The sequence below is a fragment of the Chiloscyllium punctatum genome, chromosome 39 (assembly GCF_047496795.1).
Source record: "Chiloscyllium punctatum isolate Juve2018m chromosome 39, sChiPun1.3, whole genome shotgun sequence".
Lineage (NCBI taxonomy): Eukaryota > Metazoa > Chordata > Chondrichthyes > Orectolobiformes > Hemiscylliidae > Chiloscyllium > Chiloscyllium punctatum.
In genome coordinates this window covers 26387019-26402409 of record NC_092777.1, presented here as the reverse complement: position 1 = coordinate 26402409, position 15391 = coordinate 26387019, and the positions used below count along the sequence as shown (strand labels likewise).

The window sequence follows — 15391 nt, the reverse complement described above, 5'->3', positions numbered from 1 at the left end:
TAAGAAAGAGTTAGATAGAGCTCTCAAGGATAGTGGAATCAAGGGTTATGGAGATAAGGCAGGAACAGGATACTGATTAAGGATGATCAGCCATGATCATATTGAATGGTGGTGCAGGCTCGAAGGGCAGAGTGGCCTACTCCTGCACCTATTGTCTATTATCTATTATCACACCCCACCCCCTATACTGGAATCCTCTCTACCCCCTTTGGGGCCCCACATCACCCACTCATGGACCCTTTCTTCCTCTGATCCTGGGGGGGGGCATCTCTCACCCTCCCTCCCACAACCCACACTGGGGTCCCAAACCCCACCCCACGCACCCTGGGGGTCCACCCTCTGTTCTGGGGGCCCCTTCTACAAACTGTGCTCACAGGGGGAGATGGTGAGACGGGGGAAAGAGGAGCGGGGCGGGGGGAAAGAGACGGGTGGGGGGGGGGGCCAGAGAAGAGCCGGTTGGGGGGGTGGGGGGGGGGGCAGAGAAGAGACGGGCGGGGGGGGGGGAGGAGGACGGGCGGGGGGGGGGGAAGAGACGGCGGGCGGGGGGGGGGGAAGAGACGGGCGGGGGGGGGGGGAAGAGACGGGCGGGGGGGGAAGAGACGGGCGGGGGGGGAAGAGACGGGCGGGGGGGGGGGGAAAGAGACGGGCGGGGGGGGGGGGAAGAGACGGGCGGGGGGGGGGGAAGAGACGGGCGGGGGGGGGGGGAAGAGACGGGCGGGGGGGGAAGAGACGGGCGGGGGGGGGAGAAGAGAGACGGGGGGGGGAGAAGAGAGACGGGGGGGGAGAAGAGAGACGGGGGGGGGGGGGGGAGAAGAGAGACGGGGGGGGGGGGGAGAAGAGAGAGACGGGGGGGGGGGGGAGAAGAGAGACGGGGGGGGGGGAGAAGAGAGACGGGGGGGGGGAGAAGAGAGACGGGGGGGGGAGAAGAGAGACGGGGGGGGGGTGAAGAGACGGGGGGGGGGAGAAGAGAGACAGGGGGGGGGGGAGAAGAGAGACGGGGGGGGGGGAGAAGAGAGACGGGGGGGGGGGGGAGAAGAGAGACGGGGGGGGGGGGGGAGAAGAGAGACGGGGGGGGGAGAAGAGAGACGGGGGGGGGGGAGAAGAGAGACGGGGGGGGGGAGAAGAGAGACGGGGGGGGGGGAGAGAAGAGAGACGGGGGGGGGAGAAGAGAGACGGGGGGGGGGGGGGAGAAGAGAGACGGGGGGGGGAGAAGAGAGACGGGGGGGGGGAGAAGAGAGACGGGGGGGGGGGGGGAGAAGAGAGACGGGGGGGGGGGGGGAGAAGAGAGACGGGGGGGGAGAAGAGAGACGGGGGGGGGGAGAAGAGAGACGGGGGGGGGGGAGAAGAGAGACGGGGGGGGGGGAGAAGAGAGACGGGGGGGGGGGGAGAAGAGAGACGGGGGGGGAGAAGAGAGACGGGGGGGGGAGAAGAGAGACGGGGGGGGGAGGGGGGGGGGAGAAGAGAGACGGGGGGGGGAGAAGAGAGACGGGGGGGGGGAGAAGAGAGAGGGGGGGGGGAGAAGAGAGACGGGGGGGGGGGAGAAGAGAGACGGGGGGGGGGGAGAAGAGAGACGGGGGGGGGGGAGAAGAGAGACGGGGCGGGGGAGAAGAGAGACGGGGGGGGGAGAAGAGAGACGGGGGGGGGAGAAGAGAGACGGGGGGGGGAGAAGAGAGACGGGGGGGGGGGAGAAGAGAGACGGGGGGGGAGAAGAGAGACGGGGGGGGGGGGAAGAGAGACGGGGGGGGGGGAAGAGGGAGATGGGGGGGGAGGGGGAGATGGGGGGGGGGAGGGGAGATGGGGGGGGGAGGGGGAGATGGGGGAGGGGGAGATGGGGGGGAGGGGGAGATGGGGGGGGGAGATGGGGGAGGGGGGGGAGATGCGGGAGGGGGGGGAGATGGGGGAGGGGGGGGGAGATGGGGGAGGGGGGGGAGATGGGGGAGGGGGGGGAGATGGGGGAGGGGGAGGGGGAGATGGGAGGGGGGGGGGGGAGATGGGGGGGGAGATGGGGGGGGAGATGGGGGGGGAGATGGGGGGGGAGATGGGGGGGGAGATGGGGGGGGGAGGGGGGGTGGGGAGATGGGGGGGGGGGAGATGGGGGGGGGAGATGGGGGGGGGGGGGAGATGGGGGAGGGGGAGGGGGAGATGGGGGAGGGGGGGGGAGATGGGGGAGGGGGGGGAGATGGGGGAGGGGGAGGGGGAGTGGGGGGGGGGAGATGGGGGGAGGGGGAGATGGGGGGGGGGGGGAGGGGGAGATGGGGGGGGCGGGGAGGTGGGGGGGGAGGGGAGGTGGGGGGGGAGGGGGAGGGGAGGGGGAGATGGGGGGTGGGGAGGGGGAGATGGGGGGGGGAGATGGGGGAGGGGGGGGGAGATGGGGGAGGGGGGGGGAGATGCGGGAGGGGGGGGGAGATGCGGGAGGGGGGGGGAGATGGGGGAGGGGGGGGGAGATGGGGGAGGGGGGGGAGATGGGGGAGGGGGGGGAGATGGGGGAGGGGGAGGGGGAGATGGGGAGTGGGGGGGGGGGAGATGGGGGGGGAGGGGGAGATGGGGGGGGGAGGGGGAGATGGGGGGGGAGGGGGAGGGGGAGATGGGGGGGTGGGGAGGGGGAGATGGGGGGTTGGGGAGGGGAGATGGGGGGGGGAGATGGGGGAGGGGGGGGGAGATGGGGGAGGGGGGGGGAGATGCGGGAGGGGGGGGGAGATGCGGGAGGGGGGGGGAGATGCGGGAGGGGGGGGGGAGATGCGGGAGGGGGGGGGAGAAGCGGGAGGGGGGGGGAGATGGGGGAGGGGGGGGGGAGATGGGGGAGGGGGGGGAGATGGGGGAGGGGAGGGGGAGATGGGGAGTGGGGGGGGGGAGATGGGGGGGGGGGAGGGGAGATGGGGGAGGGGGGGGGAGATGGGGAGGGGGGGGAGATGGGGGAGGGGGAGGGGAGATGGGGGGGAGGGGGAGGGGGGAGATGGGGGGGGGGAGGGGAGATGGGGGGGGGAGGGGGAGATGGGGGGGAGGGGAGGGGGAGATGGGGGGGGAGATGGGGGGGGGATGGGGAGATGGGGGGGGAGGGGGAGGTGGGGGGGGAGGGGGAGGTGGGGGGGGAGGGGGGGTGGGGAGGGGGAGATGGGGGGGGGAGGGGGAGGTGGGGGGGGAGGGGAGGTGGGGGGGGGAGGGGGGGTGGGGAGGGGGAGGGGGGTGGGGAGATGGGGGGGGGAGGAGATGGGGGAGGGGGAGGGGGAGATGGGGGAGGGGGGGGGAGATGGGGGAGGGGGGGGGAGATGGGGGAGGGGGGGGGAGATGGGGAGGGGGAGGGGGAGTGGGGGGGGGGAGATGGGGGGAGGGGGAGTGTGGGGGGGGGGAGATGGGGGGAGGGGGAGATGGGGGGGGGAGATGGGGGGAGGGGGAGATGGGGGGAGGGGGAGATGGGGGGAGGGGGAGATGGGGGGGGGGGGGGGGGGAGGGGGAGATGGGGGGGGGGGAGATGGGGGGGGGGGAGATGGGGGGGGGCGGGAGGGTGCGGTGGTTGGTCAGTGACGGAGAGGCCGCGCTCCTCGTACCTTGAGGCGGGCGGCCTCCTCCTCGGCGCCGAGGACGGTGTGCTCCCGGTGCTGGTGCAGGATGCACAGGCCGCACAGGCAGGCGCCGTCGCTGCGGCAGAAGAACTCGAGCAGCTTCCCGTGGAGCGGGCACCGGCGGCGGCTGAGGCCGGCCACGGGCTCGGTCAGCTGGTGCCCGCGGTACTGCTGCTCGTCCTGGTAGTGGGGCCGCAGGTGGGCCTCACACAGGCTGGACAGGCAGGCCCAGCACGACCTGACCGCCTTGGCGTCGCCGCAGCGGTCACACGGCACACGCGAGGCCGAGGCCGAGGCCGGCTCCGGCTCCGGCCTCCGGGCCTGCGCCTGGCCCAGGCGGTTAAACTCGTCGACGATGCCGCACAGCACGATGTTTTTGCGGAGGGGAGGCCTGGGGGTGAAGGTGGCCCGGCACTGGGGGCAGGCGCTGGCCGGGCTCTGCTGCCAGTTCTTGTCGATGCAGCCCAGGCAGAAGGTGTGCCCGCACGGCAGGTTGACCGGCTCGGTGAACACCTCCAGGCAGATGGAGCACGACAACTGCTGCTCCAGGGACAGCAGCTCGGCCGCCGCCATCACCGCGCACCTGCTAGCAGGGCTGGAGTGGGCCGAGCAGCCTCCTCCCGCAGGCCTGACCCACACCCCCTGCCAGAGGCACAGGATTAACCTCCTCCTCAACCACTCAGCTCCCCTTGTCCCTCCTGAAGGTTAAAGGCGACCGCTACAATCCACAGGGGAGACCAAATTAATCTCAAAATGCAATCTCCACATAAACACACAACACCCAGTTATAGTCCAACAGGTTTATTTGGTTAAAAATCACACAACACCCAGTTATAGTCCAACAGGTTTATTTGGTTAAAAATCACACAACACCCAGTTATAGTCCAACAGGTTTATTTGGAAGCATCAGCTTTCAGACCACTTCTCCTTCATCAGGTCACAACCACCTGATGAAGGAGCAGTGCTCCGAAAGCTAGTGCTTCCACTTAAACCTGTTGGACTATAACCTGGTGTTGTGTGATTTTTAACTTTGTACACCCCAGTCCAACACCGGCATCTCCAAATCATGAGGTTTATTTTGAAGCACTAGCTTTCGGAGCACTTCTGCTTCGTCAGGTAGCTGTGGAGCAAGGTCATAGAACACAGAATTTATAGCAAAAGATCATAGTGTCGTACAACTGATGTATTGAACAAACCGAAATTGCTGTGCATCTTTAATCACTTAGACTGGGGATTTTTCCAATAAATTCTGGGAATCCCAGAACTTCTTTCAAGTCACATTCCTTAGATAACTTAGGGTTATATAAAAATAAAGTGACATCTCAACTCAGACAATCCGTTAAAGGTATGAGGTTAGAGTCTGTCTGTATCCCAACCTTGAGTCAAACTGGTTCTGTTTCCAAAGTTAGAACCTTTATAAAATATCACATGAATTGACTGTCGAGAGATTGTGTGCTTTTTGAACAAAATAGAATGTATCCGCAAATACAAATCTGAAAATGCAAATTCACCCCTAGACTTATATGTGTGCATGTGAGGGAGAGAGAGTGAGAGAATGTGTGTGTGAGACAATCTCCACATGTGCAGGATTCTATTTGTTTCTCTCTGCTGTCAATAGTGCAGTCAGATAAAAGAAGAGTCTATATCAGATTCAAAACATTAGCTCTGTTTCCCTCTCCACAGATGTTGCCAGACCTGCTGAGTTTCTCCTGCATTTTCTGCTGGTTTCCTGCATAAGCAGTGTTTTGCTTTTTGTCCCTAAATCCTCACCAATATTTAATTTACAAAGTTAACGGTTTGCAAATAGATCCACTGAAATACATGCTTGTAACTGAAAGTGAATCCAAACTTTTCAAACTGAGAAACAATCTATCTCTTATATGCAACTCGTGTTGTTGTGTAGTTACTATGATCCTGACAGGTTGATGGGTTCACTTGTTCATTTATTACAAAATTACGTCCACTTTGCCAAGCCACAAACCAAACAACAGAGAAAATAAAACCTGAATGATGATGGCGTCAGTAACCATTGAGGTTAGTACAAGACTAAACAAAGGTATTTGTTTGGTGCCTACTGTAATTAATAAGTCACCCAGTCTGCCTTTATAAATGTTCTGGTTGACCTTTTAAACACTGGACTCCTGGTGGCCTGAATTATTTGCATGTTTCTCTTATTTAATTTAAAGATTTTGGCTGAGATTTTACGACCTCTCTTGCAGTTAGAACAGCTCATGGGAGAGTTTAATATTTGAAAATTCTAACTTCCAACTCCAAAATGTTATGTTCCCACCCAACCAGACCTTGGACAAAGCTGCCAAGAACTAATTATATTTGTATGTCATTGGCACCATGACATTAACTTTAAAATCAAGGGCGTTTTACATTGCCTGCAGCTCAGCCATAGATCACAGAAGAAGGAATCATTTTTGTTTAATAATGGGGAGCAACCAATATAGATGCATTCTAATCAGCCTGTTTAGAGATGTTATTACACACCTCCCGAGCAGGTGGGATTAAATCTAGGCTATCTCGGCCACAGGTAAAGACATGAGCATTGTGCCACAAGAGCTCGGTGACCATTGACAGATTTTAAAAAATATATACTTTTATTGGAAAAATAGATTTTTAAATATTACAACAAGTACAAAACAATACAATACAATTCAAAACAGTACAAAAAACACAAGTTAAAAAAAGCCCAACCCATTCTCATGTACAAATGTATTAACATATTTAGAAAAGTATAGAATAAAAAAAGCCAAACTAGCTATTTAACTAAATAAATAAATTGTCTGCATACAACAAAATCTTATGTAATTTTGACCCCACTTCTGGAGCTGATACATTGGGATCCTCACAAATGGCCTCCACCAATGGTTCAATCACCAATGTAAAAAGCACGGCAAAAGGGGACAGCCCTGCTGGCTGCTCCAAAAATTGTTACAATTGCTTGCTCGCACCCATCGGTGATGACCGCAGCGAGAGTGTCACCCATCTTATAAACACTTCTCCCAAACCAAACTGCAGAGTATAGAAAAGGTACAGCCTCTCAACTCGGTCAAATGCCTTCTCTGCATCTAGAGAAATCACCAATCCCTGTACTGGCTGTTATTGACATGCTAGAATTACATTAATCAGCCTCCTAACATTATTGGAGGCTCTGCGACTCTTTATGAAGCCCGTCTGATCCTCTTTAATAATAAAAGTTAACACAGTCTCCAGCATTAAGGCTAGAGTGTTAGGGAGGATTTTAAAGTCCACATTTAAGAGTGAGATGGGCCAGTACGAAGCACAGTCTTCCGGGTTCTTCGCTTTTTTAAGAATAAGTGAAAAATTGGCCCCTCTCAGAGACGGCAAGAGACAATCATGACTGTATGAATCATTAAACATATTGAGCATCGGGCCTGACAGCATACTTATAAATTCCTTATAGAATTCACTGGGAAGTCCGTCAGGACCGGGCACCTTTCCACTCTGAAGCTGCCTCACAGCTTCCTGCCCTTCTTGCTCAGATAAGGGGGCACTGAGAAAGGACGTTTGTTCTGCAGTCACGCCCAGGAGCCTCAGATCCTTAAAAAAAGATTCTATTTTTGCCCGCTCATCCTCACAATCCTTGGATTGGTATAACTTAGAGTAAAATCTCTGGAACACCACATTAATCTTTTTGGAGTCACATGTTCAGTTCCAGACCCTTCCCTAATTGCCGTGATGGCTTTTGGGGCACTCCTTTTCCTGGCGAGATATGCTAAGTACTTGCCTGGTTTGTCACCTCATATAACCTTTGCTTTGCAAAAGCTAGCTTCTTCTTTGCCGTCTGCCTGAGCACAGAATTCAATGCAGACCGCAGCCCCGTAATCCTCTGTAGCTTGACCTGTCAAAGTAGGCCTGCTCAGCTGTCTTCAACCGAGCTTCAAGGAGATGTTGCTGCTCACCCTTCTCCCGCTTCCTACTGGTGGAATATGAAATAACTAACCCCTGAGCATAGGCTTTGGCATTTTCCTAGAGAACGGATGAACTACCAACTAAGCCTAAGTTGATGTCTAGGAATGCCCGAAATTCCCTAGAGAAATACTCCACAAACTTATTATCCTTGAGGATAAAGGGATCCATTCGCCAGTGTCTGAGACCCACTGCAACCCACTGGAGCAGGATCAGAGATGGTAATATTTTCAATCCTACAAGATGCCACCAAATCCAGGGTTATCGCAGGGGTCAGAAAAAAAATCAATTCTAGTGTGACATCTGTGTGAATTGGAAAAAAATTTAAAATCCTTGCCTGTAGGGTGGAGACACCACCAGCCTAAGTCCACACACAAATCTACTAACTGTTTAGTTTGTAGAGAGGGCCTTTGGGCAACCTGTCTACTGTGGGATCCTTGAGACAGTTAAAATTTCCCACTATAATGATGTGCTGGGACACGAGACTTATCAGTTTAGAAAAAGCATCTACCAAAAATTTAAGGGGATGATGAGCTGGAGGGCAGTAAACATTTAAAACATCATATTCTTACCCATTTATAAAGGCTTTAAGAATTACAAACCTCCCGTGTGTGTCTTTAACAACTTAAATGTGAGATGCTTCCTAACTAATATAACCACTCCCCTACTTCTGGTATTAAATGATGAAAAATAAACTCAGTCAAAGCCATTCTGCTGTAATTTCAGATGCTCCTTGTCATCCAAGTGTATCTCCTGTAACAAATCAATATCCACCTTCTCCTTTCTAAGACTCAAGAGTACCTTCTTCCTCTTAATTGGTGAGTGACTTCCCTTGATATTACAGGTAAACCATTTAATCAAGTTGTTAGCCATAACCTTCTGCAATAACACTTAAATTCCAGATAGGAGGAACCCAAACCACAAATTGCTGAGCCTTAGTGTCACATGATCCACCACATATAAAAACTACTTAAACTAAAATCACTACATTTAACAAACCTACAAAACTATTAAAAATTAAAAACAACAAAAACCAAAAAACAAACCAACATATAAAGCGCCAACAGCGCTAAGTAGGGGAACTCACCCCCTGCCCAGATGGGGCAACTACCCATCCCAAACTGCCCATAAGTAGGCATCTAACCATCCCAATCTTCACTTCTCCCAGCTAGAGCCGCACCACAAACACAAGCAGAAAAGAGTAAACACACCATCGAGTACCAATATGAATGAAAAAAAACATCTTTTTTAAAAAAAGGAGTAAATACCCTACTCATCCTTTGGTATATCCTAACTTAGAAATTGAAAATGTACATCTCAACCGCCACCAAATATAGTTTAAACCAAATCATTATCCACGGAAATAAATAGAAAAATAAAGGTCCAACCGGACTTCCTCCGTTTCTTTTACAAAACGATAAAGACATACCCGAACAATGCTATTTATACATACTAAATTTGTTCAAAATTAGGTTAATTTGTTTTTTGGTTTTTGTTGTTTCTAATTTTTAATAATTTTGTAAGTTTGTTAAATGTAGTGATTTTAGTTTATGTAGTTTTTATATTTGGTGGATCATGTGACATTAAGGCTCAGCGATTTGTGGTTTGGGTTCCTCCTCTCTCCGATGTGTCAAAGAGATGTACAGATCCATCTAAGGTGTATCAGAGCACCACCGGATACCTCACGGAGTACTGAATCCCAAGCTTCCTCAGTCTTCTCTTGACACTGTCATAAGATTTTCGTTTCTGGATCACCGCTGTTGAGAAGTCCTGAAAGAACATGATCTTAGAGCCCTCATAAATTAGGGCCTTTGGATCCTTCCCCTAGACTCTGAATGCCTTCATGACTCTCTTCTTATCCCGATAGTGATGGAACCGCACCATGAGAGGACGAGGAGATTGACCCAGATCCAATCTCCGCGCTGCAACCCGGTGAGCCCTCTCTATCTTCATTTCTCTCATGCCAGCCCCAAGTTAAGGAATTTTGGCAGACAATCCTCAACAAATTCAGCAAACCACTCACCTTCCCTACCCTCAGGCAGACCGATGATCTGAATGTTTTTTCTCCTACCCCTGTTTTCACGATTGTTCACTTGGTTAAGCAAATTATGGACCTGTATTAGGGCTTGGATCCTATCCTTGGATGAACTGGCATCAGCTTCCACCACTGTGACCCTGTGCTCCACCTTATCCGTCTTCTTCTCCAGGTCTCCCAGCAGCTGCTCATGCCTCCGCAGCATGAGAGAGATTGGAGCCAGCTTCCCTTCAATCTGTTTCCCCAACATCTCGCAAGATTTCGTGAGCTCATTCACCAGGGCCTGGAAAGTAATTGACTTGGAGGATCCTGTAGCTGGTCTGCAGGCCCAGCTTCGGATGCTCCTCTTCGCTTTTTCAGCATAACTGGATGGCAGGAAATGCAGGTAAGTTAATTTTTAGAAGTCTTTCCGGAGTCCCAAGATATCACAATGGTCCGGGTTGGGTGAGTTGAGGGTTCATTCCATTTGTGCAGCAAAGCAGAGCTCTGCAGTGCGATCTTCTTAGGTCGCCGCCATCTTGGATCCACGACCATTGACAGATTAAGAAATTTTCTTCAGTTTGAACTTAACTCTTAGGTTACCAGCAGCAGGAGGAGTGTTTTTCCCCTCTCTGACTCAAAGACTCTGCGGCCAGAATCATATATTCACCATAGTAGGTTTGGTAGTGAGGGCACATCGAATTAGGTGTGAACGGCAGGTGGTGACCCTGATTTATGTCTGTGGTGGAAAGGCATGTCGGGAAGTTAATGTCACTGTGCCAATGACAGTCGCCCTCTCCCACCATCAGTCAAAACCTTACTGAAGCTCAATTTATGCCTATTTAAAGTTTTCATCCTATTTCTGCTGGGCTACAATGGGCAGAGTGCCCACAATATATGGAGTACAAGAAGCAAACTCATTTGGAGTTGCTGAGGGTACCCAGGGGGATTCATTCAAAAGCTTCCATTTCCTAATCAAGCATCCTGGCAAGTTGAAGGGGAGAATATGCTTAAAAACAACCCTTCCTTCCCCACCTCCCCCCCCAACCCCACCTTCGGCTTTCCTTTCTGCTAACATTCCTCTGCTGTCAGCACCACCACCCCCATTATTTAGATGATATCTCCTGGTGTGTTATATCTCCTTGCTAATATGATATATACCATTTTAAAAAGAATACACTTGTGACATCATGAAACATCATAGCATATGAGGTGATGGTATAAAGATCTCCGTTTCCGTTTTCCTGAATGCTCATACAGCATGACACACTGAGGGAAGTGTGCGACCACTGATGGCTGAATTGCTTCACTTTAACCCGGGGACACAATAAGTGACTGTTATTGGAATACATGTAGATACCAGGAGCTTAATAAAAGTCTACTAAATTCTTCAGTCTATGTTACCTAGGTCGAGATGTTCTAGGAGCTAACCTAAGTGTCACAACATCAGGTACAAATGACTTTCTGAAGGTACACTGCATTTACAGGAGCTTATGAGGGGAGAGTAGCAGAGGCAGTTAATAAAGAAATGACTCCCAGATTTCAGGTATCACATCATGTTAACAGTATGGTTCAAAGCAGCTTGTTAATAAAAGACTCCCAGGACTCCACAATCTCATTTGCAGAATTTTCACCTGTAGACAACACAGCCCCACATCTCAAAGCATTCAGTAGACTAACAGCAAAATGATTATGTAAGAACTGACTTATAAAGTAAACAATCAGAAGGCAGACTTGCTTTCCTTTGACTTAACATTTAACGTCCAGTTACCTTGCATTATATAAAAATAATTAGGCTGCTTCCTGACATAAAGGTTAAGATTTATCTCAAAGACATTTCTTAAGTTAAAAATATCCATCACTGCATTTATGGGAAATCATGATGGCAGAATAGATCTGAATGAACAGCAGTTTATGTCAGATCCCAGATATTAGAGTCATAGAGATGTACAGCATGGAAACAGATCCTTCGGTCCAACCCGTCCATGCCGACCAGATATCCCAACCCAATCTTGTCCCACTTGCCAGCACCCAGCCCATATCCCTCTAAACCCTTCCTTTTCATGTACCCATCCAAATGCTTTTAAAGTGTTTTAATTGTACTAGCCTCCACCACTTCCTCTGGCAGCTCATTCCATACACATACAACCCTCTGCGTGAAAAAGTTGTCCCTTAGGTCTGTTTTATATCTTTCCCCTCTCACCCTAAACCTATGCCCTCTAGTTCTGGACTGCCCCACCCCAGGAAAAAGACTTTGTCTATTTGTCCTATCCATGCCACTCATAATTTTGTAAACCTCTATAAGGTCACCCCTCAGCCTCTGACGCTCCAGGGAAAACAGCCCCAGCCTGTTCAGCCTCTCCCTATAGCTCAAATCCTCCAACCCTGGCAACATCCTTGTAAATCTTTTCTGAACCCTTTCAAATTTCACAACATTTTTCATTTGGTAAAGTTTCTCTAAATTGAAAGTGCTATGTAATCAATTCAAGTTGTTTCTGTTGACCACTTTTTTTTATTTCTTGATCCCACTTCAGGTTTGCAGTGCAGGCTGAGATGAATTAGCTGCTTGGTGCACACACCACTTGATCTTGCTTTCTGCTGAATCCAAGTTGAGCAGGTGGTAATTTTTTGACGTGTCCACATGTCTATCGAGGAACGACACCAGATGGAAATTTGCCTTTATAAACCAATAAATTGGAAGACGAAAATTCAACATTTATCATAAAATTACGGTAGATCTAAATGAAATCTGAATAAGTGAAGAATGGAAACACTGGATATACAGAAGCATACAGTATATTTTGTTTAAAATTAAGTATTTTTACATTTTTTGTGCATTGTAACATTTGTATATGCACACTTGAAAATTATATTGAAATACCCAGTCACCCTGCTATCAAATGCAGCAGGATTTAACCAGATGTTGGGTTGTCTAGTCATTCTGATTGTCAAGGTCAATTATGTTCTCTAGTTAAATGATGTATTGGGTGCCTGTTGTATTAGTTAATGGTTCTGAAAGGATGAATGTTCACGTTCAATTGGCTCTTCCCATTCCACTGATGTTGCATACATTCTGGCTGATGACAGGAAGTTCTACTTTATCTTTTGGAGGGAGCAGATGTACCTGCACCAGCTCCATTTGGTCCTAGTAGTTATGCCTGACCACGGTTACAGAACTGGCTCAAAGGTAGAAGACAGAGAGTGGTGGTGGAGGGTTGCTTTTCAGGCTGGAGGCCTGTGACCAGTGGAGTGCCACAAAGATTGATGCTGGCTCCCCTATTTTTCATCTTTTATATAAAGGGTTTCGATGTGAACATTGGGGGTATAGTTAGTAAGTTGAAGATGCCACCAAAATTGGAGGTGTAGTGGACAGCAAAAAAGGTTACTTCAGAGTACAATGGGATCTTGATCAGATGGGTTGAGGAGTGGCAGATGGATTTTAATATAGATAAATGCGAGGTGCTGCATTTTGGAAAAGCAAATCAGAATAGGACTTAATGGTAAGCCCCTCGGGAGTGTTGCTGAACAAAGAGACCTTGGAGTGCAGGTTCATAGCTCCTTGAAAGTTTGGTCGCAGGTAGATAGGATAGTGAAGGTGTTTGATATGCTTTCCTTTATTGGTCTGAACATTGAGTCTCAGAGTTGGGAAGTCATGTTGCGGCTGTTTGGAATATTGTGTGCAATTCTGGTCTCCTTGTAATCTTTTCTGAATCCTTTTAAATTTCACAAATTCTGGATTTTGTGAAACTTAACAGGATTCAGAAAAGATTACAAGGATGTTGCCAAGGTTGGAAGATTTGAGCTACAGGGAGAGGCTGAATCGGCTTGGGGTATTTTCCCTAGAGGGTCTGAGACTGAAGGGTGACCTTATAGAGGTTTATAAAATCATGCGAGGCACGGATAGGATAAATAGACAAAGTCTTTCCCTGGGGTGGGGGAGTCCAGAACTAGAGGACATAAGTTTAGGGTGAGAGGGGAAAGATATAAAAAGGACCTAAGGAGCAACTTTTTCACGCAGAGGGTGGTGCTTGTATTGAACGAGCTGCCAGAGGAAATGGTGGAGGCTGGTACAATTGCAACATTTAAAAGGCATTTGGATGGGTATATGAATAGGAATGATTTAGAGGGATATGGGCCAAGTGCTGGCAAATGGGACTAGATTAATTTAGAATACCTGATTGGCATAGACAAGTTAGACAAAGGGTCTGTTTCATGCTGTACTTCTCCATGACTCAAAATGTTATCTTATTTATTACAATCATATAGTAATCCTTCTTGTTATCGAAGAACAGTGCCTCTTCTGAACGGATTCTTCTAGCACTAATCACCTAATAGACCAAAGATAAACAAATACAGAGGATGATTGGTGACAGTGAACTATCTCAACCAAACCTGACCCACTACTACATACTGGTAGAGGTGGCAAATACCTTAAAGTATCAGGCGTGGTCATCTGGGAAAATACCATAGCTGCAACAGTTCATGGTTTTTCAATGACACTTTTTAAAATGCATTCTTAATAATACATTCAGCTCAAATAAGATCATGCCTAAAAGCAACTACTCCACAAACTGAAAGGTTGTGGATTTAATTCTTGTTCTGGGTTAACTGATCTTAGCCCAGATCATTTTTGTGATGTTAGAATTAACATCAGCACCCCAGGTTGGCAAAGAGCAATTAGCCAGAAACCTACTAATGTGGGTACCCCTATCTATGGGATGAGGCAGGTTCAGGTGTAACTGTGAGACAAATAAAACTAGATGAATCGCAGGCTCTCTGGGGTCTCACATAAAGATTAGTCACATGGTAGCCTATGAAATCCAAACCCAGTGAGAGTCAGCGCCTCCATGATACAAGAGGAGAAAGTACAATAAAGTATGAAATTGTGCAGCATTTTAGTTTTAAAACAGAAAGGCAGTCTTCTGTTCCAGTTGATACTTAATTATCCATCAATAGAGCACCTATAGTATGCTTTTAAAATAATCAATGATTGCTGTCAATTCTGAAAGTCATTTTTTTCTCCAACGTTTATTTAAAACCCATCTTCTAAATCATCTGAATATGTGAAAACTAGTTGTGACTGCTGTGGGTTTATACGAAAGTAAAATGGACGCTCAGTTTAAAGAGTTAATGGCCAGAAATGAGCTTTAAAAAAGGAACGTTTAGCAACTGCTTATTTCAGGTAGGTTCTTACCTCAATTAAAAGAAAAGAAACGAGGGGAATGTAGGATCAAGCATGTTATTGTATCAGCACATAAGTAGGTCATATGGTTTAATTTCATTTTTACACAGGTACACTGAAGCAAGTTACATAGCACAACTGTGCACTCAAACTTTAGATCCAGCATTCAGAGTTGAGTGCGTGGTGCTTCAAAACCACAGCAGGTCAGGCAGCATCCGAGAAGCAGGAGAATCAATGTTTTGGGCATAAGTCCTTCATCAGGAATGAGGCTTGTGGGTTGGGTGGGGGGGCAGCTGAGAGATAATTGGGAGGGGGATAGGTGGGGGGGATGGTAGCTGGGGATGTGATAGGTAGACGAAGGTGGGGGTGAGGGCGATAGGTTAGAGAGAAGGGTGGAGTGGATAGATGGGAAAGACGATGGACAGATCAGGAGGGTGGTGTCGAGTTGACAACACCAACCCAAAAAAACCCAAACATATAAATAGAAAGCAGGAATCATGTACAATGCTTTGCCTGAGGCCCACTGAAGATTTTACCTTGTAGAGTGACGAAACGTCTGGAAATGAACCTTCCAGCTCAGCAAGCAAACCCATATCCAGAACCTCAACCTGAGCTACAAATCTTCTCAAAACTCACTAAAAAGTCATTTAGCAAAATCTGTAATTTGTTTCAGTCTCAAGAAATTCACATGTGGGC

At 50.0% G+C, this 15391-nt stretch overlaps 1 protein-coding gene across 3 annotated transcripts in view; it reads right to left on the bottom strand.

The window, feature by feature from the left end:
- The window catches only part of LOC140463888 (E3 ubiquitin/ISG15 ligase TRIM25-like), a 30050-nt gene extending 25763 nt beyond the window's left edge, over positions 1–4287 (bottom strand). Inside the window, exon 1 of one of the 3 annotated variants that reach the window (XM_072558337.1) lies at positions 3546–4287. In XM_072558337.1, coding sequence (XP_072414438.1) covers positions 3546–4133 — 588 coding nt within the window. In that variant the 5' untranslated portion in view covers positions 4134–4287. The remainder of the gene's footprint in view (positions 1–3545) is intronic. The other 2 variants (XM_072558336.1, XM_072558335.1) reach the window with 2 other exon arrangements.
- Between the last annotated feature and the right edge of the window lie 11104 nt (positions 4288–15391).